The sequence below is a fragment of the Oryctolagus cuniculus genome, chromosome 21, assembly GCF_964237555.1.
Source record: "Oryctolagus cuniculus chromosome 21, mOryCun1.1, whole genome shotgun sequence".
Taxonomy (NCBI): Eukaryota; Metazoa; Chordata; class Mammalia; order Lagomorpha; family Leporidae; genus Oryctolagus; species Oryctolagus cuniculus.
In genome coordinates, this window is record NC_091452.1 from 516,120 (window position 1) to 543,884 (window position 27,765).

Consider the following 27,765-nt stretch of genomic DNA (forward strand, 5'->3'; position numbering starts at 1 on the left):
CTGGTACTTGAACCCGGGCACTCCGTTATGGTTGTCGCTCCCCGTCTTCGTGGAGGAACGACACAGGACCCTGCGCTGTTCTTTTGTCTGCTCGGCCCTCCCCGGGTTTGCTGCTGGTTCTTCCCGGGTTGGCTACCGACCCTTCCACCTCCGTGGAAGGGCGGTTCCCCCTGCCACATTCCCCACTTCCGCGGGGGAGCGGCACACCACCGGCCTGCTCTCTCGGGGGCTGCACAGGTGTTCCTTCAGATAGATGTTCCTGGTGCATGTTGTCTCTCTCCTCCTTTATAGTCCTCTTCCACCAATCCCAACTCTGCTACCCACACGCCGAGTACGCTGCTCTCCTCCAATCAGGAGCAGGTCCCACAGTCTATTGGTTGAACTGGAGGCAGCTGTGTAGAAGCTGTTTTTACTCCTCTCCCAGCGCCATATTGTGGGAGAGCAGATGCATAGAATAAGTCCTAATTCCAGTAACTTAGTCTAGTCCGAGTTGCTCCCCACAATGGTTCTGTGGGCATCCCAATCAGCATCTTAACTACTGCACCAAACATCCACCCCACACCCACCTGCACTGTTTCCAGATTTAGAAGCCTGAAATAGAGAAAAGTTGTATGATTAACTTTTTCATTCGATCACTTTGCTGCTCTGGGCTCAGTGTAAGAGTGGGAACTCTGGAATGGGGATGTAGCGAGGGAGGAGCATGACTGGGCAGGAACAGTGACAACCTGGTGTTGACAGGAAGGGTGCACGTACAACACTGAACACGTCAAGCAGTGCTCCAGTACCTTCTGCTACAACTCCCTCAGTACACGTTCGTGCGTGAAGACTGGGGGTAACATGGCTCTACTAAGTTCTTTGCTTTGCACCCACAGCCCTAAATCATGCATTCTGGAAAAGAAAAAAGGAGAGGAAAACCCACTTATCAGTTTAACGTCATCTGCATGACTTCCTTGTGACTGCAGTTATTCAAGTCTGACTGAAAACAATGATTCTAACAGGCAGCTGCCACAGCAGGGAGCCACTGGATGTCACTTTTAGTCCAAGACACATCTGATCATTTCACCTTGGGTCCAAGATCCTAAGTGGCGGGACCAACACTGCGGCATAGCATGTTAAGCCACTGCCTGCAATGCCACTATCCCGTATGAGCACCAGTTTGAGTCCTGCCTGCTCTATTTCTGATCCAGCTCCCTGCTAATGCAACAGCAGAAAATGTTCCAATTATTTAGGCCTCTGCCACCCATGTGAAAGATCGGGATGAAATTCCAGGCTCCTGCCTTTGGCTTGGCCCAGTCTCTGCCTTCTGGGGAGTAAACCAACAGGCACTCTTTTTAACTCGCCTTTCAAATAAATAAATCTTAAAAACAAAATGAAAAAGATAAATTTTAAAAATCCTAAATGTTACTACCATTATGTTATAAAAGACAAACTGGGGCTCTATGTTAGAGTCTCTGTACAGAGTTACAAAGATGGCCCATACAGAATCCAAAAGAATGTCAAATTTTATGTACATAAAATGTATTCAATTTTTTTTTTTTTTGACAGGCAGAGTGGACAGTGAGAGAGACGGAGAGAAAGGTCTTCCCTTGCCGTTGGTTCACCCTCCAATGGCCACCGTGGTCTCCCATGGGGTGCAGGGCCCAAGCATTTGGGCCATCCTCCACTGCACTCCCGGGCCACAGCAGAGAGCTGGCCTAGAAGAGGAGCAACCGGGACAGAATCCAGCGCCCTGACCGGGATTAGAACCCGGTATGCCGGCGCCGCAAGGCGGAGGATTAGCCTAGTGAGCCGCGGCGCCGGCCTTAATATTTAATTGTATTTGAAAGAGCCAGAGAGAGAGATGGGGCCGGGGGGTGGGGGGGAATCTTCCACCCACTGGTTCACTCCCCAAATGGCCACAATGGATGCTGCTGAGCCAGTCCTGTTGTACCTGAGCAAGTGTAAACAAAGGGGCACCACACATTGATAAAATCTGATGGTCCTTTATTGCTGGCGGTGGAGAGTGGGCTCATGCCCTAAAGAACTCTCGACCCTGAAGCCCAAAGCAACAGGGTTTATAAAGGCAAAAAAAAAAAAAAAAAAAAAAACACAAAATCGGGAGGGGAATATATGGTTGCTAGGATTGGGCAAATACATGGTCACTGGGGTCAAGCTGACCTAAAACCTATGCAAAACTAGTATCAATTATAATCTTGACAATACGAGTTACAATCTTAATTCCAATTATAACCTTGACATTAATCCAGGTATTGGTTTTAATCATATGTAGGACATAGACAAATTACATTTTTATCATTAACCCAGGTGTAGCTTGAGCGATCATGCTAGGGGGTTTCTATGCTCTGCCAAGTGTGATGTAGTGGACTGCTATTGTCCGACTGTTTTAGATCATAATTTCAGACCAGGGTCTCACGGTGTTGGGGGGGCACCTTCCCAGAATGGAGTCTCAGGTTCTCCAAAATGGAACCCTACTGTCAAGGTGTTACATCAATCCAAAGCCAGGAGCCAGGAGCTTCTTCTGAGTCTCCACACGGGTGCAGGGGTCCAGGGAATTGGGCCATCTTCTGCTGTTTTCCCAGGTGCATTCGTAGAGAGCTGGATCAGAAGTGAAGCAGCTGAGATTCAAACAAGTGCCTACATGGGATGCACCACTGCAGAGAGCAGCTTTACCCATTATGCCACACTGCAGGACCCAGCCCTTATATCTATATATCTGTATCTATGTATCTTCATCTTTCCACTGCCAGTTCTCTCGCCAAATGCCCACAGCAACTAAGGCTGGTGTAGGCTGAAGCCAGGAGATGGACACTCAATCTTGGTCTCCCACATGGGTGGCAGGGACCCAAGTACTTGAACCATCACCTGCTGCCTCCCAGAATGAGATTAGCAGGAAACTGACCTCAGAAGCAGAGCCAAGACTCGAATCCAGGCACTCTGATAATGACATGCCGGAGTCCCAAGCAGTCTCTCAACCATTGAATCAGACACCTGCCCTGACCTTAATTTTTAGTGGCATTAAATACATGCACGTCTTATAGCCAAAATCTATCACTTTTCTCTTGCCTTTAGATTCCAGTTCTTATTTTTTCCTCCCAATTTTTTTTTTTTTTAATTAGGGCCAGCACTGTGATGTAGCAGGCAAAGCCTCAGCCTGCAGTGCCAGTATCCCATATGGGTGCTGGTTCAAGACCTAGCTGCACCACTTCTGATCCAGCTCTCTGCTATGGCCTGGGAAAGCAGTAGAAGATGGCCCAAGTCCTTGGGCCCCTGCACCCACGTGGGAGACCCGGAAGAAGCTCCTGGTTTCAGATCAGCCCAGCTCTGGCCATTGCTTCACCTGCTGCACCACAATGCTGGCCCCTACATGTTCTTTACTAGGATTACTGCTACCATTTTAGATCAGGTTTCCAGTGAGTTGGCAATGGGAGTACTGGAGTTCTGGAAATAAACAGGCCAGGATTTTATGAAAAGATAGGCATGTCTCTAAGTCATTCTAAGACTAACTTTATGCCTGGACAGCACAAGACACATAGTAAAATCAATGTGTGCATTACACAAGGATGAATGTTAAAATACTTGGACTGCACATGTGCCTATGGCATTGATAACTGATGTTAGGACCCTGCTTTAAATTCCTCTGCCTTTCCATTATCTTCAGGGTAACTGCCAAGCTCCTTAACCAGGTGTAGCAGCAAAGAACAGCAGAACGCAGAAATAAAGCCAGTGATTCAGGTTTGAACCTCAGCTCGTCCACTTCTTACTGTTCAACTTTGGGTCATTTTGTTAAAACAGAGGAATAGAACTGAAAGAAATTTATAAATGAGATGGTGCATTTAATCAGAAGCCATGTCATTTGTTCAGCGTAATTCACCTTCTTAGATTTTTTTATACTTTAGCATGTCATTTAAAAATTTTTTCAGTTCCACTTAGATTCTGATTTACACTTCAATGTATTTTTTTAAATTAGTATTTAAAATATACTTATTTGGGAGGCAGAATTACAGAGAGGGAGACAAAGACAAGAGAGAGAGCCTCCATCCACTGGTTCACCCCCCAAAGCGGCTACATTTGGGCTGGGCCAGGCTGAAGACAGGACCCAGCAGGAGCCACCCATGTGGGTGGCAGACACTCAAACACTTGGGCTACCTTCTGTTGCTTTCCTAGGTACACTGGCAGGGAGCTGGATTGTAAGCAGAGCAGCCAGCACTGGCACTCCAACCTATGTCGGCATTGCAGCTGCTGGCTCAACTTGCTGCATCACAACAGAGGCCCCTCAACATGCCATTTTTAGGATGCATTATTCTACAATAACTGTAAGAAGGGAGACAGAGGACACTGAGGGAGGTCTCAGTGAGTAGTAGTTTCTTTACCTGAGGGTAGCTAATTTTCTAAGACCCTATGAAGTGCCAGGCCCTAAGTTATTGGATCTCTGCCACAAAAGTCTAGTTTTCAAATGAAGCTCCACCACTAACTAGTTATGTGAATTTGAACAAATTACTAAAAATTCCCAAAATCTAATTTCCTTTGATACAGAATTGGGAACATAAATTTCCTCATACGGTTGACATGTGAAATTAAACATGAAATGACTTAGCACATGGATACCTTACAAAGATCACCAACTACCACCAGTGGTACTAGCATTCATTTGGCGCCGCAGACTTTTTCTTGCTCTTCAGTAATCCCAGGTTTCTGAACATTTTTCAAGATACCATCTTTACTGAGAGTATGAGTTAGAGGGCCTCATCACAACCTTATAGCTCATGATCCCAGCCACCATTTCTAAATTTTTCCTGGGTGATCTATCAAGATTTCTTTCCAGGAAGCAGTAACACTATTCATTTATCATTCAACATTTAATGAACATACAGTACATATGCTAGAAAAATGGCAAATCATGCTCAGTCCCTACACAGGAGATTCATTCACTGAAATAAAGTTACAACAGATCCTCTTCCTGAAGATCAGGATCCTCTACCTAGAATGGAAAAACCTCATACAAACAGGTCAGTTTTACAGACAGTATTCAAAGTTGTTTACTGTTCCTCAAAAATGAAATCAGACATCACTATTTGTCAATGATTTTCCCAAATTATGATTTAGGCAAAAGGGAAAACCATGTACGATTGGAAGCGAGAAAGCACAAAAAAAGTACACAAAAGTATGCAAGCAAGTTTAAATGAAATGACAGACACTGGGCTGGGGCAATATCCACCAGTGCAGCTACTAATTATAATGTCATTCTATGTATCAGGTACTAATCTGAGCTCTAGTCATTTATTACTCCCACCACAATCATATGAGTAAGTATAATTATTGTCTAATTTATGGGAAGTTTCAGTGAGGCACAGGTAAACTAAGCAGCATGCCCAGCATCTAGTTGGGTACAGAGGTGGGATTGAAACCTGAGTATTTCAACTCAGGTCTATGCTCTCAGACCATGTTTCCTTCATAAATATAAGAATTCCTTGAGAGAAAGGATGTCTTTGGACAGAGACTCTCAAGCACCAAATCCCACTCAAACTGAGACTCTCCCTGATCCATCCACATGCCGAATACCCCTCTATGCTTCAAGATCCTTTCACACCAGGTCTCAGACTGGAACTCTGTGACCCCAGACAACTTAGAAAAGGAAAGTCTGCCAGCAGCTGGTCCTCAAGAGTCCTTAATAGCATAGACAATACTAGATAACCTTTTGAGTATTTGAAAATGTCTTAAAATCATCACATCAACACTAGCCCAGGAAATTTGTAATCTCATCAATTCCGTTCATTTCTCTATACTTTGAATTCTCGCTCACATGCACATATATTTGAGAGGTGGGAAGAGATTCCATGTGTTGGTTCAATCCTCTGGAGTCAGGAACTCAATCCAGATCTCCCACACGAATGGCAGGGACCCAGCTACTTGAACCATCAGCCCTAGCTTCTCAGGGTGTGCACAATACGAAGCTGGAACTGGGAGAAGAGCCAGGCACTTTGATACAGGATGTGGGTAGCCCAATTGGAGTCTTAACTGCTATGCCAAATGTCCACTCCCCAAAATGTTTAAGTTATTTTGTAAGCATTTCCCATGCTTCTAATCAAAATGTAGTTTATACAAGACACCTAAAACATACTAAGCACTAAGTATCCCAGGAAGAGAGGCACAATCCAGTAACCAATGTCATACTAATTCACTGGATTACTACTTTTCCTTTTCTTAGTGCAGTAACAGTCATTAATTTATTAATTCTCAGCAACACTCCCTCTTCAGTAGCATATTTTTTCATTTGCCTTATTGAATAAGATAATGCAGTGTGTTGTATTTCAACAGTTCACCTACTTACTGGTTCCTTCTCAGGCTGTAGAACTTCAAGTTTGGTCAAGAACATTCCCATCCCAATTACTTTAGTAGGAATTTGTGGAAAGAAGAAAATCTGATATATTTTTGTACTGAAATATTTGTATAGTTCCCCTCTCCAAGACCAACTCTCTAGTGTGCAACAGGGTAGTGACAAGTTTCAAAGCACTTCCACATGGACCCCCTTTGTACAGCCTCACTTCAGATGATGAGCACCACAGAATGAAGTGATCGCTCCTTATGAGTCTTCTATATTCATGATATTGGTATTTTCTCTAATATGATTTCTCCGGTATCTAATAAGGTTAGAGCTGTTAATAAGTGCTGTTCCACACTGATTACATGTTAAGAACCGCTCTCCAGTATGAGATATTTGATGTACTATAAATGGAGAATTCTGGCTGAAGATAATGCCACACTGGTTACATTTATAGGTCTCTTCTCCAACATGAATTCTCTGATGCTTAATGAGGTCATTCTTCCGGATGAAGGCTTTCCCACACTGACAACATTCGTATGGTTTTTCTCCAGTATGAATTCTTTGATGTACAATAAGGGCAGAACTCTGGCTGAAGGATTTCCCACAATCGTGGCATTCATATGGTTTCTCTCCAGTGTGGATCCTCTGGTGAGAGAAAAGGTGAGAGCTTCGACTAAAGCATTTCCCACAATCTTTACACTCAAAAGGTTTTAGCCCAGTGTGAATTCTGTGATGCACAACAAGGTGAGATCTCTGGCTGTACGACTTCCCGCATTCATTACATTCATAGGGCCTCACTCTCACGTGAGTTCTCTGATGCAGAAGGAGATGTGTGCTCTGTCTGAAAGATTTGCCACATTCAGGACATTCATAGGGTTTCTCTCCAGTATGAGTTCTCTGGTGCCTAATAAGCCTAGAGCTATGAACAAAAGATTTCCCACACTGGTTACAGGTGTACAGTTTGTCTCCGGTGTGAGTTCTCTGGTGGGTAACAAGGTGAGACAACCAGCTAAAGGATTTTCCACATTCTTTACATTCATAAGGTTCCTCACCAGTATGAGTCTTTTGATGTCCAATGAGGTGAGAGCTGCGGCTGAAAGACTTCCCACATTCTTTACATTCATAGGGTTTCTCTCCAGTATGAATAAGCTGGTGCCTGGTAAGATTAGAGCGCCAGCTGAAGCATTTCCCACATTGCTTACATTCATAGGGTTTCTCTCTATGTATGACCTTCGTTATACCAAGAGATGTACCGTGGTTCAGAGAATTATCCTTAGCACATTCGTAAGCTTTCTCTCCTGTGTGAGTTCTTGCAAACTGCATAAGATGAATGTTTTGACAGAAGGTTTGACCACATTCATCACTGTGACCTGCAGGGCTTTCCTGATGATCACTACAAACTAAATCACGTTTTAAACTTTTAGGATTTGAGTCACGTCTATGGAAATACTCCCTCAGTACTAGCTGAGCAGGAAGAAGACAACTTCCTCCATATTTACCACTTTCACACACTCTTTCCTGAGAAAGTAATTTCTTCTGGGTGAATGCTACCTGCCTCAAATGTCTCTCTTGGTTTTGCTGATATCTGTCCACCTGGTCTTCACACTTCCAGACTTCTTCTAATGATAAATACCAGAGATCATTCCCCGATGTTCCTTCCATCTTAATGTCACAGCATTGTTCATCTTTAGAAATGTTCCTACTGGAAACTGATGATTTAATTTCAACTTCAGTCTCAGAATCTGAAAAAAAAAAAAGTTTTGTGTAACTACTTTTTTTTTTTTTTGACAGGCAGAGTGGACAGTGAGAGAGAGAGACAGACAGACAGAAAGGTCTTCCTTTTCCGTTGGTTCACCCCGCAACGGCTGCTGCGGTTGGCACGCTGCGCTGATCTGATGGCAGGAGCCAGATGCTTCTCCTGGTCTCCCATGGGGTGCAGGGCCCAAGGACTTGGGCCATCCTCCACTGCACTCCTGGGCCACAGCAGAGAGCTGGCCTGGAAGAGGAGCAACCAGGACAGAATCTGGCACCCCGACCGGGATTAGAACCCAGTGTGCTGGTGCCGCAAGGCGGAGGATTAGCCAAGTGAGCCGCGGCATAACTACATATTAAGGTGAGAATGGAAAGATGTACATGCAGACGAAGACTGTAAGACACATGTGGAATTATTTTCAAATATGGCTTTATACCCTCAATAGAGAATGACAAAGGGAAGAGGAAACACAAAGGCACTGGGCTAGACAGTACATAAAAGGAACAGAAAGTACAAAGAAGCAGAGGACTGAACATGACAAATGTGATAATGACAGTCAGCCGTGCAGGTGGCAGTAAGAATTCCACAGAAAGGACTGTACTCCCACTTTCTCGTCCAAACATTAATATACAAGATCAAAAAGTTTTGGGTTTGGTATTCTTTCAGCTTTCTGGATTAGCAATGCTCAACATGTGTGTTGTTATATCAGCCCTAGGAAACTAGTACACCTGGTAAAAAATCCCTGGGCCAGGCCAGGTCCTGTGACTTCTTTGTACAACCCCACCTTAGTCCTAATTTTTCATTTTTTTTTAATACACATTTATTCAGTGTCATGATCAGACTATCGCATTTAGTAATCAACAGCATGAGTGCAAAAAAAAAAAAAACTGCATTAAAACCTCCTTTGTTGGAATGCATTCCACAGAACAGAAACTAAAATAATCAGTTACACAATTAGTCACACAAATGGACTAGAGTTTTGTCCATACACGTGAGTATTGTTTAAAACATGTTTCTCTTGTAGCAGTGAGAACCTGCCAACACCGGACTTGGCTAAGTTTTGTTTTCTGGCAGCCATTAAAAACCTGCCACTACCACAGCTACTGTTACAACCACCATAGCCACCTTGATTACATGGGATGGTTTGGCAAACTACTGGCCCCACAACCACCATAAGGGCCAGAGCTTCTGCCTCCAATGTTTCAAAATTTAAAGACTGATTGCTGTGGGGCCGGTAAAGCTACCACCTGCAATGCCAGCATCCCACACAGGCGCTGGTTCAAGACCCAGTTGCTCCACTTCCAATCCAGCTCTCTGCTGTGGCCTCGGAAAGCAGCAGAAGATGGCCCAAATGCTTGGGGCCCTGAACCCACGTGGGAGTCCAAGAAGATGCTCCTGGCTCCTGGCTTCAGATCATCCCAGCTCCAGCCACTGTGGCCATTTGGGGAGTGAATCAATGGATGGAAAATTGATCACTCTCTCTCTGTGTCTCTGCCTCTCTGTAACTCTGCCTTTTAAATAAATCTTAAAAAAGACAAGACTGAGTGTTGTAACTGCCAAAATCACTGTACCTTTCATCACCTTCAAAACCACTTCCACCATTACCAAATCCATTGTAACCATCCCCACCGCCACCATATCCACCACCATCTTGGCTGCTGCCAAGGCCATAACCACAGACATTTCCTCCACGATGAAAGTTGTCATTGCCACCAAAACCACCTCCATGACCACAAGCTTCCAGATCCTCTTCTACCTCCTGTTAAGATTTATTTACTTATTTTAAAGGCAGAGTTACAAGGACAGAAAGGGAGACAGGGGCCAGCACTGTAGCGTAGCAGGAAAAGCTGTCGCCTGCAGTGCCAGCATCCCTTATGGGTGCTGGTTCGACTCCCGGCTGCTCCACTTCTGATCCAGCTCTCTGCTACAGCCTGGGAAAGCAGAAAACGGCCCAAGTCCTTGGGCCCCTGCACCCGTGTAGGAGACCCAGAAGCAGCTCCTGGCTCCCGGCTTCGGATCGGCACAGCTCCAGCCATGGCAGCCAATTGGGGAGTGAACCAGCGGATGGAAGACCTCTCTCTCTCTCTCTCTCTCTCTCTGCCTCTCATTCTCTCTGTATCTCAGAGAGTTAAAATCTTAAAAAAAAGAGAGAGAGAGAGAAACAGAACTTCCCTCCTCTGGTTCACTCCTCAAAATGATCACAGCAGCTAGGCCCAAACCAGGAACTTAATCCAGGTCTCCCATGTGAGTAGAGGCCCAAGTATTTGGGCCATCTTCTGCTGCTTTCCCAGGCGCATTAGCAAGGAGCTGGACTGAGAAGTGGCGCAGCCTGAAAATTAGAACAGGTGCCCATATGGGATGCTGCCATCATCTCAACCCACAATGTCACAATGCTGGCCCCCACTTCAACTTGTTGGAGTAGATCAAGCACCTGCCATCTCCTGCTTCAACAGGGACTTCCGCCATTCACAACTGTGACCATTTACAGGACGGTATTTTAAGTGAAAATCTTATCCAGAGTCAGGGTCATCAAAGCAAAGCCCCTCTTGTCAGTGCCTGGGTCAGTCATTATCTCAGTCACTTCAGTTTTCCCATACTGCTTGAAATAATCTCTGAGGTGATGCTCTTCTTTAATGCCATCAACCAAGATCTTTTTCACAGTTAGTCTTGCATAATCTTATTTTCATGCAGTCCTTCTTGGTTCTACAACTCTTCTGTTACCTTATGTGGTCTTGTGCCCACAGCTGCATCCACTTCCTCCATGGTGCTCAAAGCCCCCAGGTCTCATCACCACCATCTGTAAACATTCCTGTTGCTCAGGACAGCTCCTCCCATGCTCACTGACTGTTTCAAAGATGAGCTCAGATGACAAGCTTCTGCAGCTGTTTCGATTCTTTAGACGATGACTTAAACATGACAGCAGTGGGAAAACAGACTTTGATAATGCTTCCTCAGTGGCATCAACTGGCAGAAAGGAGGAAGCCAATAAATGTATCCCCTTAGTCTTTTTTTTTTTTTTTTTTTTTGAAAGTCAGAGTTACACACAGAGAGAGGAGAGGCAGAGAAAGAGAGAGAGGTCTTCCATCTGCTGGTTCACTCCCCCATTGGCTGCAATGGCTGGAGCTGCGCCGATCCAAAGCCAGGAGCCAGGAGCTTCTTCCGGGTCTCCCACAGGATCGGAAGTGGAGCAGCCGGGTCTCAAACTGGCACCCACATGGAATGCTGGTGCTTCAGGCCAGGTTTTAACCCGCTGCGCCACAGCGCCAGCCCCTCCCTTTGGTCTTAATTTTCATTCACAACTTTGTTATTTCCTAGTTTCTCCCCACTGCATTTTCTTTTTATTTGAAAGCCAGAGAGACAGAGATTTCCTATCTGCTGGGCCATTCCCTCCCTAAATCCCCAAAACTACCTGGGTTGGGTCAGGCTAAAGCCAGGAGCTGAGAACTCAATCTGGGTCTCCCAGTGAGTCACAGGGATCCAGCGGCATCATTATTCGTTCTTTCCCCAGGGTGCGTTAGCAGGAAGCTGGAAGTGTAAGTGAAGCTGACACTCAAACCAAGGCGCTTGGATGATGGGATGTGGGCATCCCAACTTGCTGTATCAGGTGCCTGCCCCATATTGATTTATGATAGGAAATACATCACCTTTTCCTCAGTTTGCCTTCACCGAAGGCACAGAGAACACTACGAAGATTTTTAAACTATAGATGCCACTGGAAGATTCTAAAATTAACATTTGTGTGAGGATGGAGAACTTAGTAAAGACAGGAAAAGTATTAGTGCATATAAATGGAGTATTTTCCTTTATTAAAAGAAGGAAAACAGAATAACCTATCCTCTCACAGTCCCAAAGCAACTGATGATCAAGTTCTTTTTTTTTTTTTAAAGACTGATTTATTTGAAAGTCAGAGTAATACAGAAAGGAGAGGCAGAGAGAGAGAGAGAGAGAGAGAAAGAGAGAGAGGTGTCTTACATCCTCTGGTTCACTCCCCAAATGGCCACCAATGACCGGAGCTGCACCAATCCAAAGCCAGGAGCCAGGAGCTTCTTCTGGGTCTCTCACGTGGATGCAGGGGCCCAAGGACTTGGGCCATCTTCTACTGCTTTCCCAGGCCACAGCAGAGAGCTGGACCAGAAGTGGAGCAGCCAGGTCTCGAACCGATGCCCATATGAGATGCCAGCACTTCAGACCAAGGTATTAACCCACTGCGCCACAGCACCAGCCCTACTGATGATCAAGTTCTTAACAGCTTTTTTTTAAAGACCTTGAGACATGATTTTTTTCTTTTTTTTTTTTTTTAAGAATTATTTATTTTAATTTAAAGTCAGAGTTACATAGAGAGAGAAGGAGAGGCAGAGAAAGAGAGAGAGAGAAAGAGAGAGAGAGGTCTTCCATCCGCTGGTTCACTCCCTAATTGGCTGCAATGGCTGGAGCTGCGCCGATCTGAAGGCAGGAGCCAGGAGCTTCTGGGTCTCCCATGCAGGCGCAGGGGCCCAAGGACTCAGGCCATTGTCCACTGCTTTCCCAGGCCGCAGCAGAAAGCTGGATGGGAAGTAGAGCAGCAGGGAGTCGAACCAACGCCCATATGGGATACAGGCATTGCAGGCGGCGGCTTTACCCATTACGCCACAGCACCAGCCCCAAGACATGATATTTTTTACAAGCATCTAACAAGTGAATTATTAGAAAGTCAAAAACAGTTCATGATACTTCTGAGTACACACTTAAACTAAGTGGAAGGTCAGAAAAAGAAAGGACTTCTACTCAATGAGGAGTCACTAAAGGTTCCATAGTGAAAAAGAGAACTGAGATCACACTCAAATCCCAAGACTCGGTGAAATGCCTGATACGTGTGTATACTAGGTACTGGAGGAACAGAAACATGCCTGCAGGTTGTTCTGCTGGAACTGCACTGCACTGGACTTGGGAGGCTACAGTCCCATATTAGCCTGCATGGAATCAATGCTAAGTGTCCTGCCCATTCTACATGGTAAGAAAGAGGTTATTTGCACTGATTTAGACCATAGCACCTAAGATGGCTAAGAAGGAAGATGTCGGGACTGGCACTGCAGCACAGCAGGTTAAGCTGCCATCTGCAGCACTGGCATTCCATATGGGCGCTGGTTCAAGTCCCATCTGATCCAGTTCTGAACCAGCTCCCTGCTAATGTGCCTGGGACAGCAGCAGCAGGTGGCTCAGATGCTTGGGCCCCTGTACACACATGGGATACCCAGAGGAAACTCCTGGCTCCTGGCTTAAGCCTGGACCAGCCCTGGCCATTGCAGTCATTTGGGGAGTGAACCAGTGGATGGAAGATCTCCGTCTTCCCTCTCTCGCTAACTCTTTCAAATAAATAAATGAATCTTTTAAAAAAAGGAACATATTGGAATATTGCACTTGGGTAAAAAGGTCAGAGAAAGTAACACTTACAGAGAATAAAGGAGTGGGAAGCTGAAAGAAAATTTTCTATTTTTTACCATGGAAGACAATCTCCCCTGTAAATATTTCCTTATACACAGGTAAAGAGGGAGAAGGAATTGTCTTTGGAAACAAAATTACAATGTGCACCTTGTAAATATTAACATTAAAATGAAACAGGAATGAATGGAATGAAAGACAAATAACTAGAGCACAGTGAGGGAATCAGGTATTTTTGAGAATTGCACTTCTGGGAAGGACGGACAGGTAAGCCAACAAGGAGTTTGGCAGCCCTGGGTTTTCTAACCAGCAGAAAACAATCTCAGGATAGTGGCAGGTGACAGACTCCCATCTCCTGTCAGAGAACTGAGCCTATAGGAAGGGTCAACATGAAAAAGAAAAGTAGCAAAGACAATGATTCTGTGATAAATTAGAGAATGGAGATGCTCGAGTCCGTGGTAATAATGAGAAAAGCAACATGAACAGGGCTGGAACAGAGCATATCAATAAGAAGGTAATTTTAATGAAGCAGTAAGACACCTGAGCGCCTGACTGCAAACGCAGTGTGACTGGACTGCAGAAGGAAGACTGGCACTGTGGACAGAGAAGGCAGAAAAACTCAGTCTCTTCAGAAACAAGGACCCGTGTGGAAAACGGGTCACTATCTGCAGCAGTTCGGCCCCTCATGGGTCATCTGGTCTACTGCCCAGGGCAACTCTTGTCTGGTCCTTACCTGAATGAGCCTTGCAACGAAACCCTCTCTCCACCAGCCAGGGCTCTTCCCCTTTCTCCAACCGAAGGATCACGTCTGGCTTAGGAAGTGGATGCCCTGTTCCCAGGAAAAGACAAAGAACTGGGTAAGAGTTGGGGAAGCTCAGGGCTGACATGAAGAAGGATCCCAGAGTAAAGTATCCAACCCTCTCAGAGTACCACAGAGGGTCTGAAAAATTAAATATGTGAGGATGCAGAGCAAGAAAAGGAAACTTATCTTGAAAAATAATTAACATTTCCACAAAAGTAGTAGAAAAATGCTATTCCATGCCTCAAAGAAATTAGGTCACAGAACCCCAAGCTCATACCCTAAATTATGCTTTATGTTTTGATCAGGAACCAAAACCACCAGGGTAAGTTTATCTTCAAAAGCAGAGGTCAGAGGGGCTGACATGGCACAGTGGATTAAGCCACCACCTGCAACACCAGCATCCTATATCAGAATGCCAATCCCAGCTGCTCCACTTCTGATCCAGCTCCCTACGAATGTGCATGGAAAAGCAGGGAGAATGGCCCAACTGCTTGGGCTCCTGCACCCAAGTGGGAGACCCAGAAAAAGCTCCTGTCTCCTGGCTTCAGTCTGGCCCAATCTCAACCATCATGGTCATTTGGAGAGTGAACCAGCAGGTGGAGGATCTCCTTCTGTCTCTCCGTCTCTCCTATCATTCTGCCTTTCAAATAAATAAGTCTTTTTAAAATAAAAAAAAGGAAAAGCAGAGGTTACTCTTACCCAAGGAAAGCAGGTTCTTATAGTTTTCCAACATCACATCCTTGTATATCATCTGCTGAACCGTGTCCAGCAGCTTCCACTCCTCCTTGGTGAAGTCCACAAGCACATCCTTGAAGGTCACCAGTGTCTGTAACGTCAGAATAAATTTTGTATTGAGTCAGCTGTGTTATCTGGCTTTCCTCTCCTGAGTCCTGACAAGAAGGGAAGTCAGAGCCAGTACTGCGGCACAGCCGGTTAGGCCGCTATTTGTGATAAGGAAATTTCCTATGAGTGCTAGTTTGAGTCTTAGCCACTCCACTTCCAATCCAGCTCCCTGGTAATGTCTGGGGAGTAAACCAGCAGGTGGAAGATACCTCACTCTTTCTGTGTAACTCTGCCTTTCAAGTCAATAAATTTTAAAAATAATAAAAAGAATGGCAGCTGGTGCTGTGGTTCAGTACACTAAGCCTCCACCTGCAGCAACAGCGTCCCACGTGGGTGCTGGTTCGTGTCCCAGCTGCTCCTCTTCCGATCCAGGTGCCTGCTGATGGCCTGGGAAAGCAGTGGAAGATGGCCCAGACCTGGGAGACCTGGAAGAAGCTCCTGGCTCCTGACCTCAGATCAGCCCAGCTCTGGCCATTGCAGACATTTAGGGAGTGAACCAGTGGATAAAGATCTCTCTCTCTGTTTCTCCCTCTGTAACTCTACCTCTCAAATAAATAAATAAAGCCTTTTTAAAAAATAAAAAGAAATGATGAAGAGGAAGGAAAACACAAGTTAGCACACTGGCTCTGCCTTGCCTTGTGATGCCCTCTGCCACATTACGGTGCAGCAGGAAGGCTATTTTTTTTTCCTTGGGTGGGAAACCAGCTCACATTTCATTATGACTTTTTTTTTTTTTTGGACAGGCAGAGTGGACAGTGAGTGAGAGAGAGAGAGAGACAGAGAGAAGACAGAGAGAAAGGTCTTCCTTTTGCCGTTGGTTCACCCTCCCATGGGGTGCAGGACCCAAGGACTTGGGCCATCCTCCACTGCACTCCCTGGCCACAGCAGAGAGCTGGCCTGGAAGAGGGGCAACTGGGACAGAATCCGGCGCCCCGACCGGGACTAGAATCCGGTGTGCCGGCACTGCAAGGCGGAGGATTAGCCTAGTGAGCCACATCGCCGGCCTCATTATGACTTTTTTATTTTAAAGCGTACAAGTGGTCTGACAGCTGCCCCATCTCCTCACACATATTATTTCTCTTAAAATGGCAGGAAAACGCCAACCAATCACAGGTTTCATGGGTATAGCAAGTTTACCCTTTCAGTTCCTATTCGCAGCACGCAGCATTCCCTGAAATAGCAGACAGACCCGGCAGTGGCTAACAGTGCATTCCAGTCCTCCAGAGTTGAAAAGTTCAAGCTCTCCGAGCATTTTGTGTTGTGGTGCCACTTGTCTAGAACTGTTACCTCCTCACAGCCAGGGAGTTTTCAAAGCACCATGAAAAAAGCAGTCTCCTTCAAGGGGAAGAAAGAAAACCACTCCTCAAAACCCAACAGACCTGGCTGTAAGGTCTTTCCTCCTCCTGTCCCATCTCTGCAGACTACCTATTCTATCTATCCATCTGTCTTTTCTATCCATATCTATCTATCCATCCTCTGCTTCTTCTGCCTATCTATTAATTATTACAGTGGAGCAAGAAAGACAAAACTTAACCTCAAATAAGAAACAATGATGGTGGGGCCGCCACTGTAGCGTAGCAGGTTAATCCTCCACCTGTGGCAATGGCATCCCATATAGACACTAGTGTAGTCCCAGCTGCTCCACTTCCGATCCTGCTCTGCTACGCCCTTCGAAAGCAGTAGGAGATGGACCAAGTGCTTGGGTCCCTGCACCCGTGTGGGAGACCCAAAAGAAGCTCCTGGCTCCTGGCTTCAGATAAGCCCAGCTCCGTCCGTTGTGCCCACTTGGGAGTGAACCAGTGAATGGAAGACTTTTCTCTCTTTCTCTCCCTCTCACTGTCTGTAATTCTACCTCTCAGATAAATAAATAAAACCTTAAAGAAACAGTGATGGCTATAAAGAGAGTTAGCAGGAGCAACAGAGATTCTCTTTTACCTCCCACGTCCAATGCATGTGCTTCCTAGAAACACAATAAAAATAACAAATCCACAAAACACAACAGTTAGAATTACAAATCCCATTCATCCAAGGGTGGTAGAAAGCAGGAAGGCCAGAGGTGGGAGGGTCAAACACACACCAAAAAAAAACACCAAATATTCAAGTCAGTCCAAGGGGCTGGCAAATGCTAGAAAATAGCTGCAGAAAACCCTGTCTGTGGTCCTTTCAAACCCACTGGGGTGTTAAAAATCTACACCCTGGATTAAGAAAATTCTGCTTTGTGTGCACCAGAGGCAAAAATTCCAGCTCCTCAGAAAGAAGAAACATGCAGAGGGCCCTTGGCAGAGTGAGTCCTGCCTTCCCCAGTCAGGGAGTTGGTCAGAGCAAGCTGCCCTGGCCTCCTTCCGATCCCATCATGCCCACTGATGGCAGGTGACTCAGTGGCCCTCAGCAGCCTGCAGTTTGGCGGAGACGGACATGGTAAAGAGAACTTCTCTGCAGAGGCTGAGCTGCTCACAGCAGACTGTGGAGAGACTGTCTTGCGGAAGTCTGTCGCTTCACCAAGGAGAAGAGGTGCAACTGGAAAAGATAAGCTTTTCCAGGGGTCTTCGCGTCATCAGCACTGATACTGGATAAAGCAAAGAGGATTGAGAAGAGGCACCCACTGTTGTACAAGGACTGCACTGCTGTAAGGGAAGCCAAATCCAAAGTAGCAAGGCCAGTTCCTTTCTGTTAGACATCCACTGGTGCATTTCAGTTCCTTTACTGCACCAGCGATATTCAAAGCAAAACAGGCAGTAGAGAAGGGACATATGCAGGAGACTAACCAGCTGACCAACAAGACAGGTAGGAAGGGGCCAGTGCTGTGGCATAGCGGGCTAAGCCTCCGCCTGTGGTGCTGGCATCCCTGTACGTCCACCGGTTCATGTCCTGGCTGCTCCTCTTCCAAGCCAGCTCTCTGCTATGGCCTGGGAAATCAGTGGAAGATGGCTCAAGTGCTTGGGTCCCTGCATCGGCTTGGGAGACCCAAAGGAAGCTCTTGGTTTCTGATCAGCCCTGCTCCAGCAGTTATGGCCGTTAGGGGAATGAACCATCAGAAGGAAGATCTTTCTCTCTGCCTGTAAGTCTACCTCTCAAATAAATAAAATCTTGAAAAAAAAAGATGGGAAAGAGACTCACAGACATCTCCTGGATGAGAAAGGACCGTGCAGCTACAGGTTGAAGGGCAGTCAGCAATGATTTCGCTCACACTAGGGAAGTGGTGAGACTCCCTCCCTGATACGTCACATGCCGGTCAGCTATATCCTGAAACCAAGCAGCATTCATAACTTTGCTGAGCACGAACAGGGGAGCACCCAAAGAGTACTGAAAATTGACATGAGAAAGAATTCCACCCATGACCAAACATCTCTGTGTAGTGATGGATCCCAGTGCTGCAGGCTGTTGCTGACTGAAGCACAGGAAGCAACACTCGATCACACAGGAGGAGACTGAACCAGAATACTGCACCATTCCAAGCACACCACGGAAAACTCTAACAGCAAGTGCTCACTCCCATTTCCGTCCCACACTCTGGGCTCTCCTCTGTGCTAGGTCGCTGCTTACCCTTCTTAAACGCTGCACCTCTTTTGTGGGATTTGAGCATCTCGCTTTGAGATGGTACAGATACCACAAATGGAGCCTTTGATAACCCTGGCAAGGTCCAGGAGAAAGGCTTTGACACTGTCGCTGTCTCTTCACCACTCAAACCGTCACCTGCACAGAGGAGAGAGAAATGCCCCAGCATCTCTCATCAGGAAGGGCCGGCTGCACCAGGGGCAGAGCACAGGAGACCAGTGTGGGTACCAGATGCCGAATGGACCTCTGCTCCCAGGCAAGCTCCTATCCAATGTGGAACAGATGCCAGCGTCACGCTGTTGGACTTCCCGGTCTCCACAGCCATGAATTAGGCAAATCTCTATTCTTTCAAAACAAACAAACAAAAATCAAAAGCAAGGGAGTTTAGGTTAACAGCACTGGAGCAATGCAAGAGGACAGACGAGAATTTATTCTAGGAGTATTTATTTTGAGGGATCTGGTCTACTCAAGAACAAGTCCAAAGTGAAATCTTAGGTTAAGAACTATCATAAGCATTTTTACTTATTGTCTTAAGATTTGTTTAATTGGCGCTAGTGCTGTGGCATAGCGGGTTAACCCGCCACCTGCAGCGCCTGCATTCCATAGAGGCACTGGTTCACATCCTGGCTGCTCCACTTCTGATCCAGCTCCCTGCTAACACACCTGGGGAAGCAACAGAGGATGGCCCAAGTGTGGGACCCAAATGAAGCTCCTGGCTCCTGGCTTCAGCCTGGTATAGCACCAGCTACTGTGGCCATTTGGGGAGTAAATCAGTAGATGGAAGACCTCTCTCTCCCCACTTCTCTCAGAGTTAGAGAGGTCTTCTGCTCTCCTTGGCACACTAACAGGGAGCTGGGTCTCAAGCGGAGCAGCCAGGACACAAGCTGGTGCCATGTGGGACCCCAGCATCGTGGTCACAGCTTCACCCTGTATGCCACAATGCTGGCCCTTTGTGCTGCTAAGTAGATTTCTGGGTAAAGCAGCAGAGGATGGCCCAAATGTTTGGGCCCCTGCACTCATGTGGAGGACCTGGAGGAAGCTCCTGGCTCTTGGTTTCAGCCTGCCTCTGCCCTGTCTGTTGCAGCCAATTGGAGAGTGAACCAGCGGACTGGAGAGGAATGAGTGGTCACCAGAGGTGAGGGGCAAAGACAGAAGCCCAACAATAGAGAGGTCACATGTGGGGAGTCTGGGGGGAATGGATCTACTCTCTATGTTGATTCAAATGGGGGTTACCCAACTATGTGCATTTATCAGAAATCACACAGCTATATACTAGAAGGAAAGAACTCTGCCAAACACAAAACATTTTTGAAGGAATTTTCAGATTTTACAAACTAGGTATCTTTTTTCTTCCAAGATATCTTCTACTTGTTCTTTTTCCAGGAAGGGTTCCCTTACCTCTGCCTTTATTTCACTAAGGGAGATGGCCAGCTGGATATGCCAAATATGGCGGTGGTGGGAGCGGTGCATTCCCATGACAGACAGTAACAGTCTCCATGAATCATGTGTCTGCTCTCCAGGACTTACCCTGCCCCTTATGACCTGGTGGCAATGGAACCATTCACCCACCTCATTCTCATAGTACTCAGGTGTCCCCACTGCTCTCCTCTGGGGTCCTTGACACATTCACCGTCTTGTCTCTCGCTGAAAGCTACCATTTTTAACATAACTGGTCATCTGATTTACGGACTGGTGCTTTTAGCATTCCTGTAGGAAATACACTGTACCTTTAGCAGGAACAGAGACAAAGCAGTGGACAGTGTCACCACTGAAGTGTGAGACACTAGTTAAGAACTTGGTTTAAACCAGGCAGACCTGAACTTAGCTCGGACACATTAGATTTTGTGTTGAATGATGCTTGTTTCTTTAACTTCACCATGTTAGTTCCTTTAACTGTAACGCACCATCCACCTCAGAGTCTTATACATACATTCACACAGTATAGAAGCCAGAAAACTTGCTCACCTCCTTGTCAAGCTCATCAGCTCTACCTTGCCAATTATTTCTTGGTATTTGTTTCAGTTCTGCTCAGCCCTGTTACCTGTGATGAACTGATTCTTCAAATAAAAATCTGGGTCTTTGGGCCAGCACTATGGTACAGAGGGTTAAGCTGTCACTTACAATGCTGGCATCACATTCTGGAGAGCCAACTGGAGTCCTGGCTGCTCCATGTCCAATCAACTTCCTGTTAATCTGACTGGGAAGGCGTCAGAAGATGGCTCAAGTACTTGCTTCCCTGACACCCATGTGGAAGACCAGGATGAAGGTTTTAGGCTCCTGGCTTCAGCTTGCCCCAGTTCCGGCTGTTGTGGCCATTTGCGGAGTGAACCAGTGGATGGAAAGATCTCTCTCCGCCCCCGACTCTCTGTTGTTTTGCCTTTCAATCTTAAAAACAAACAAAAATACTCAGGTCCTTCACAAACCCACTTCTCTAAAATTCATTTGGACAATCACAAGTCATCTTAATTTTTAACAATTTCTTTTATTTAATTGAAAGGCAAAGCTACAGAGAGAAGGAGAGAAAGAGCGAGCGCATGACATTCCATCTGCTGGTTCACTCCCGCAATGGCTGCAACAGCCAGGGCTGGGCCAAGCCAAAGTCAGGAGCCAGGAGCTTCTTCTGGGTCTCCCACATGCGTGCAGGGGCCCAAAGACTTGGGCCGTCTTCTGCTGCTTTCCCAGGTGCATTAGCAGGGAGCTGGATGGGAATTGGAACAGCCAGGACTTGAACCAGTGCCCACATGGGATGCAGTGTTGCAGGCAGTGGCTTAAACCATTATGCCACAACATCAGCCCTAGCATTAAATGTCATTAAACAAAGTTTCTCCTGAATCTTAAAAATATTTAAATCTCCTTGTGTTAAAGGCACACACCAAACACCTGTCCAGAAACTCCAGTGTGAGGCCAAGCCCTTCAGACAGACCAAGGAATATCAGGCCAGGGAATCTCAGCTGCACTCAATCTGCTTACCAGACCTGCAGGAAAGACCCTGCAGAAGGAGGAGCTGAACAGGGTACAAGGGGGCAAAGCTTGCCACTCTTGATGTGCCCAAGTCACTCTGCGCCCAAAGGTTCTGTTGGAGCTCCTTCCTCTTGGTAGGAGTTAACCTTTTGGTAATGACATAACCTGTCCCTAAGCTCCTCCAAACAGAGGCTCCCTGTGGAGGAATTAGCACAGCCAGCACCACAGCCAGGGACCAGAAAAACTCTCAAGAGGCACCAGTATCCCCAGTTCTCTCATCTTCTTTGGAAGAAACCTGATACAATTTCTTTTTGTGGATGAAGCAACATTTCACTAAGAGTCCTTGATACCACTTCACTTGACTCCCACCCATATTAGTGTTAAACCTGGGTTCTTTTGCAGTAAAGGAAATGAAACTATAAATATAGTAAACAAAATGGTCCCAATCTCTCAAAAGAGAGAATCAGAGATAAAATTTCTTAAGTTGTAAGCAAAATGGGATTCTTAGTTGGAAAACAAAGAGCAGCCCAACTTACCTGGGACTGGGCACTTAGCCATTCAGCTTCCATGCCCTTCTTGTCCTTGATGGCACTTTCTTGAATAACAGGAGAATCCTGAGAAGGTGAAGCTGGGGAAAAAGAAACAGGAGAGAAGTTTGTGATGAAGGGGAGATGCTCTAAACTGCCAGCATGAACTCTCAGACCAGCTCTGTATGACACAGACACCCACCACACAGAACATCAGAGATATTCCTCAAATAAACCCACAATGTCTGAAACCCCCCAAGACCAGGAAGAAAAGAGTACAGAAATTATACCTCTCCCCTTAATCTCTAGGCTTCCAGGCTAAATTCCACTTGGAATTTAATGGATGTACACCCACCACTACAAATACCCACCCCGTCCCACTCCCCGCCTTTGAGGAAACAAACTTATCATTATGTACTATCCTTACATTAGAGATAAGAAAACAAGTGCTCTGCCAGAACTGTGGCAACGTGGGTTAAACCACAGCCCACAATGCTGGAATCCCATGTGGGCACTGGCTCCAGTCCCAGCTGTTCCACTTCTGATCCAGTTCCTTGCTAATGTACCTGGCAGCAGAGGTTGGCCCAAGTGCTCCAGCCTCTGCACCTACATGGAAGACCTGGGAGAAGCTCCTTGCTCCTAGTTTTGGATCAGCTCAGCCCTGGTCTTTGTGGCCATTTGGGGAGTGAACCAGTGGGTGGAAGACCTCTCTGTGACTCTGTCTTTCAAATGGAAGAGAAACAGATGCCAACAAAGGCAGCAGAGAGAATGACTAGACAATGAAAAGATATAGTAGAGGGAATTTCAAGGTGAGCATGATCAAAATAGAGTTAATCAATTAAGTTTTGAAATTTATTGGGCTGGTTAGATAAGGGTTCACTAATGATTTAGGGAGACCAATTTCAATACACTGGCAAAGAGAAGAAACAAACTCCATGATGAGGATGAGAAGTTTGGAGGTAGAGAAAGAAGGAAAACCAGGGCAGAGCTAGAAGAGATGGTGGGGTCAAAGCGGAGATCTGTTTGTTTGTAGGCTGAGGAAGGAAGAACAGCCCAGAAGGTTGGAGCGCCAGGAGGAGAGAGGGAGGGGATGGGTCAGAAGCTGCAATTAAGGGATCAGCTTGTACAAGAGGAGGAGGATACTCATTCTCTCCCACCTCCTCCTGGAAGATAGACAGTTGCGATGCCAAGTCAACAGGCATTTCAACAAAAATGTTCCCAAAATAGAAAGCAAGGCTGTATGCTAACAGTGAGAGGAACAACAGCTGTTGAGATCTTCGAGGACAGTGATAAAGGATTGAGTCATGCAGCAATGGATTAGCAAAAGCAGCTGACAAAGACAAGTGGAGGCTGTGGACAGAGCATCTGTCAGCTGTGATTTTCTCCAGCAACACTCTCTATTGAGGGAGACAGAGGAAGAGGACTACAGTGAGCGGAACAAAAACCTGGTTTGCGCTCCATATCAAGGAAAGTAAGGCTTCTAAGAGATTCATCCAGTCAGCAACCGGACCTAGTTTTGGAACACAGGCAGAGACACTGAAGGAAAGGGCTGATTTGAGGGGAACTTCAAAGGTGTACGGAGACTATAGATACAAAGGAGCTAGGAGGACAGGAAGTAACAGAAGAGAGGGCAGGAGAGTTTCAGAGGAGAGGGCAGGAGCACCGTGATGTGACAGCCCCCATAGGCGAGAATGTTAAGAGACTCTGAGCCTTAAGGTGGGTGCAGTTCATTTAATGGTAACAGAAAAATGCAACTCCACAAAGGAAAGCTATTTCAGATTCTCCACCAAATGACATCCAGCACTTCTTCCTGTGTTGGGCACAGCAACAGCATCAATCTTGGCCTTTAGGGATCAGTGCCCTTTTCCTGGGTTACAATGGAGAGCTTAGGGCTGGCGCCGCAGCTCACTAGGCTAATCCTCCGCCTTGCGGCACCAGCACACCGGGTTCTAGTCCCGGTCGGGGCGCCGGATTCTGTCCCGGTTGCCCCTCTTCCAGGCCAGCTCTCTGCTGTGGCCAGGGAGTGCAGTGGAGGATGGCCCAGGTGCTTGGGCCCTGCACCCCATGGGAGACCAGGATAAGTACCTGGCTCCTGCCATCGGATCAGCACGGTGTGCCGGCCACAGCACGCCAGCCACTGCGGCCATTGGAGGGTGAACCAACGGCAAAGGAAGACCTTTCTTTCTGTCTCTCTCTCTCACTGTCCACTCTGCCTATCAAAAAAAAAAAACCCACAATGGAGAGCTTAGACCCCATCTTCCTATTTGGTCACTGCTGTGTTGGAAACAAAAGAGAGAGATGGCATTCCTGGGCTATCAAATCCAGTAATCTTCCCAATAAGACAAGGCACATCTAAGAAAGGCAAGGACAATTCTATAATGTACACAAGATCAAAGGCATTCGGGGGCAGGTGTTTGGCCTAATGATTTAGAGACGACTTGGAACACCTGCATTCCATACCAGAGTACCTAGGTTCAAGCCCCAGCTCTGCTCCTAAATTCCAGCTTCCTGTTAACGTATACCCTGGGAGACAGCAGGGAGAGACGAGCTATTGTAAGCATTTGGGAAATGCAGCAGCAGATGAGAGATTTCTAAGAAAAAAAAAAGACATTCAAGGAGCAACTAAGAGTGACTGTCTCCTTTTTTTAGTGGTAAGGCATATAATACAAGAAAAGGTCTAATGTTAAGCATCAGAAAGTACAAAAGTCATTCCACATCATGACCATTAAGTTTAAGAGGGGATTTTTGGATGCCGGCGCCACGGCTCACTAGGCTAATCCTCCACCTTATGGCACCGGCACACCGGGTTCTAGTCCCGGTCGGGGCGCCGGATTCTGTCCCGGTTGCCCCTCTTCCAGGCCAGCTCTCTGCTGTGGCCAGGGAGTGCAGTGGAGGATGGCCCAGGTGCTTGGGCCCTGCACCCCATGGGAGACCAGGATAAGTACCTGGCTCCTGCCATCGGATCAGCGCGGTGCGCCGGCCGCAGCACGCCGGCCGCGGTGGCCATTGGAGGGTGAACCAACGGCAAAAGGAAGACCTTTCTCTCTCTCTCTCTCTCACTATCCACTCTGCCTGTCAAAAACTTAAAAAAAAATAAAAAAAATTTAAAAAAAAAAAAGAGGGGATTTTTGGGGTCAGTGCTGTGGTGCAACGTGTCAATGTCCTGGCCTGAAGTGCCAGCATCCCATATGGGCATCGGTTCTAGTCCCAGCTGCTCCTCTTCTGATCCAGCTCCCTGCTATGGCCTGGGATAGCAGTGGAAGATGGCCCAAGTCCTTAGGCCCCTGCATCCACGTGAGAGACCTGGAAGAAGCTCCCTGGCTCCTGGCTTCAAATTGGCACCACTCCAGCCGTTGCAGCCATCTGGGGAGTAAACCAGCAGATGGGATACCTCTCTCTCTGTCTCTACTTCTCTCTGTAACTCTTTCAATTAAATAAAATAAATCTTAAAAAAAAAGGGGGGGGATTTTTGTTCCATTTTTCAAACTCCAAATGGTAGAACCTACAGGAGAACAACACATTAACTCAACATTGTGAACACTACATCACAATAAGGTGGGTGTTTTCTACTAGACGTGGCCACCCAAAAAAAGTACGGCTTTGTCATCATTCTGTTATTCTCCTAAAGTAAAGTCAAAAGAGTCAAGGAGACAGGGAGATCATCTTTGCCTTGGTAAATTCAAGAGTAAGGAGAGATGCACTGGTTGTCTATAGCTGTCATCAACACAAGTTTATTGCCTAACAGCTCTCAAGTTCAGAAGTCCACCGAGGGTCTCAGTGGGCTAAAACCCAGGAGCTGGCAGGGCTGGTCCTCCTGGCGCCCCAGGGGGGGAGGTCCCTTGCCCTTTCCAGTTTCTGCATTCCTTGGCTGTGCCCCTGCTCATCTCCCTGATACTCACCTGCTTGCCCTAAGCCTCCCAGAACTGTCCAGACAATCTCTTCCCCCCTTAAGTCCTTGGTTGAAGCACAAGCGCAAATTCCCTTGTACAAGTTAAGGTAAGCTATTCATAGATTCTGGGGATCTTTTATCTCCCCCCTGGGCACAGATAGGCTGAAAGAAGCGTCAAGTATCAGCAGAAAAGCTATGAATGTCACTCTCCAAGTCACATGCACTCACACAGCACAAATCAGCATGATCAAATCACTTAGTGTACAGGCTTCACGGCTTTCTGGGCCCTGACAACTTTTCAACTGAATTCCCACTGCCCTTGCTCCATACTCTCCAAGACTCACTCAATTCCCCCTTGGCCATGATCCTTCCTGTTGTCCTCCTGTCAATCAGTGGCTCTTTGTTAGTGTCACAAAGCATCTGCCACTCCCTCTGTTCCAGCACTTCAACACTTGCCTGGCACTATAACTAGCTGTCTCCCTTCTGAGACAATGAACCACTAGAGAATTAGGACTGATCTCTAAATCCTAGAAAGTAGCTAATCAGTACTTTGTACTTCACACTCATTCATTCCAGCATTTGTCAATACTTCACACCTACAACGTTAACTTCTCTGCTTTCTAAGGAATCTGTTTCAGACTTGGTACCCGAGGGTCAGCATTTAGATCTGAACAGAACCTCATCAGGGAAAGTGTTCTCTCAGACACACGGAACATATGTTTTTAAATAAAAAATGGGATCTCTTCAAATTCTAAGTTTAACAGTATTTGGCATGTGTAAAGGGCAAGGAATGATCAGTAAAAAGGATCCAGAGCCACAAAGTTAAAATTCTGGGCCAGCAGAGATGGCAATTTTCAAGATATGGTGCACTTCTCAAAACTCAGAAAATGCAAAGTTAAGAATCATGCATTTCATGTTACATTAGTTTTACATAAAAGAAAAACCTGCTATCAAATTCCAGATACTAATATTATGCATCTGGAAGGCTTTAGGGAAAACGTCTAGACACCCACCATTTACTCTGACATGCATCAGAGCAGACACAACAGACTGATGGGCAAAGATGGGCAGATAGCTAGATTACAACTAAGTATCGTGAAATGTTAACAGTACAGTCCAGATGGTGGTTTGTTAAATATTCAGTGTATAGTTTTAAAATTTACCTTTATGCTCAAAAACTCATGATAAAATGTTAGATGAGATGAGGCAGCAAAGAGGTGTTCTGTGGGAAAAGGCAAAAATTATGTTCTCAGATGCTAGTGTAAGTGAGAGAGAAACATTTAGTGCAGACAAAGGAAGTCTTTTACCATGCTCAGTCCAGACCTTGCAGAGTACTGCCGCTGAAAGCAAAAGAATGTTCTAGGCCGGCGCTGTGGCTCACTAGGCTAATCCTCCACCTGTGGCGCCGGCCCCATGGGTTCTAGTCCCGGTTGGGGCGCCAGATTCTGTCCTGGTTGCCCTCTTCCAGTCCAGCTCCCTGCTGTGGCCCGGGAAGGCAGTGGAGGATGGCCCAAGTCCTTGGGCCCTGTACCCCATGGGAGACCAGGGGAAGCACCTGGCTCCTGGCTTCGGATTGGCGTGGTGCGCTGGCACTGGCGGCCATTTGGAGGGTGAACTAATGGAATGAAGACCTTTCTCTCTGTCTCTCTCTCTCTCTAACTCTGCCTGTTAAAAAACAAACAAAACAAAACAGAA

General features: G+C 46.5%; 1 protein-coding gene across 10 annotated transcripts in view; it reads right to left on the minus strand.

Moving 5' to 3' along the window:
* Positions 1-4,699: 4,699 nt before the first annotated feature.
* LOC103345523 (zinc finger protein 10) overlaps positions 4,700-27,765 on the minus strand; it is a 67,833-nt gene continuing 44,767 nt past the window's right edge. For 9 of the 10 annotated variants that reach the window (XM_070065694.1, XM_070065693.1, XM_070065692.1 and 6 more), the window contains 4 exons: positions 22,191-22,282; positions 14,995-15,121; positions 14,227-14,322; positions 4,700-8,064 (listed from right to left, as the gene is read on the minus strand). In XM_070065694.1, coding sequence (XP_069921795.1) covers positions 6,581-8,064; positions 14,227-14,322; positions 14,995-15,121; positions 22,191-22,282 — 1,799 coding nt within the window. In that variant the 3' untranslated portion in view covers positions 4,700-6,580. Of the gene's footprint in view, positions 8,065-14,226; positions 14,323-14,994; positions 15,122-22,190; positions 22,283-27,233; positions 27,293-27,765 lie in introns of all 10 variants that reach the window. The other variant, XM_017338429.3, reaches the window with a different exon arrangement.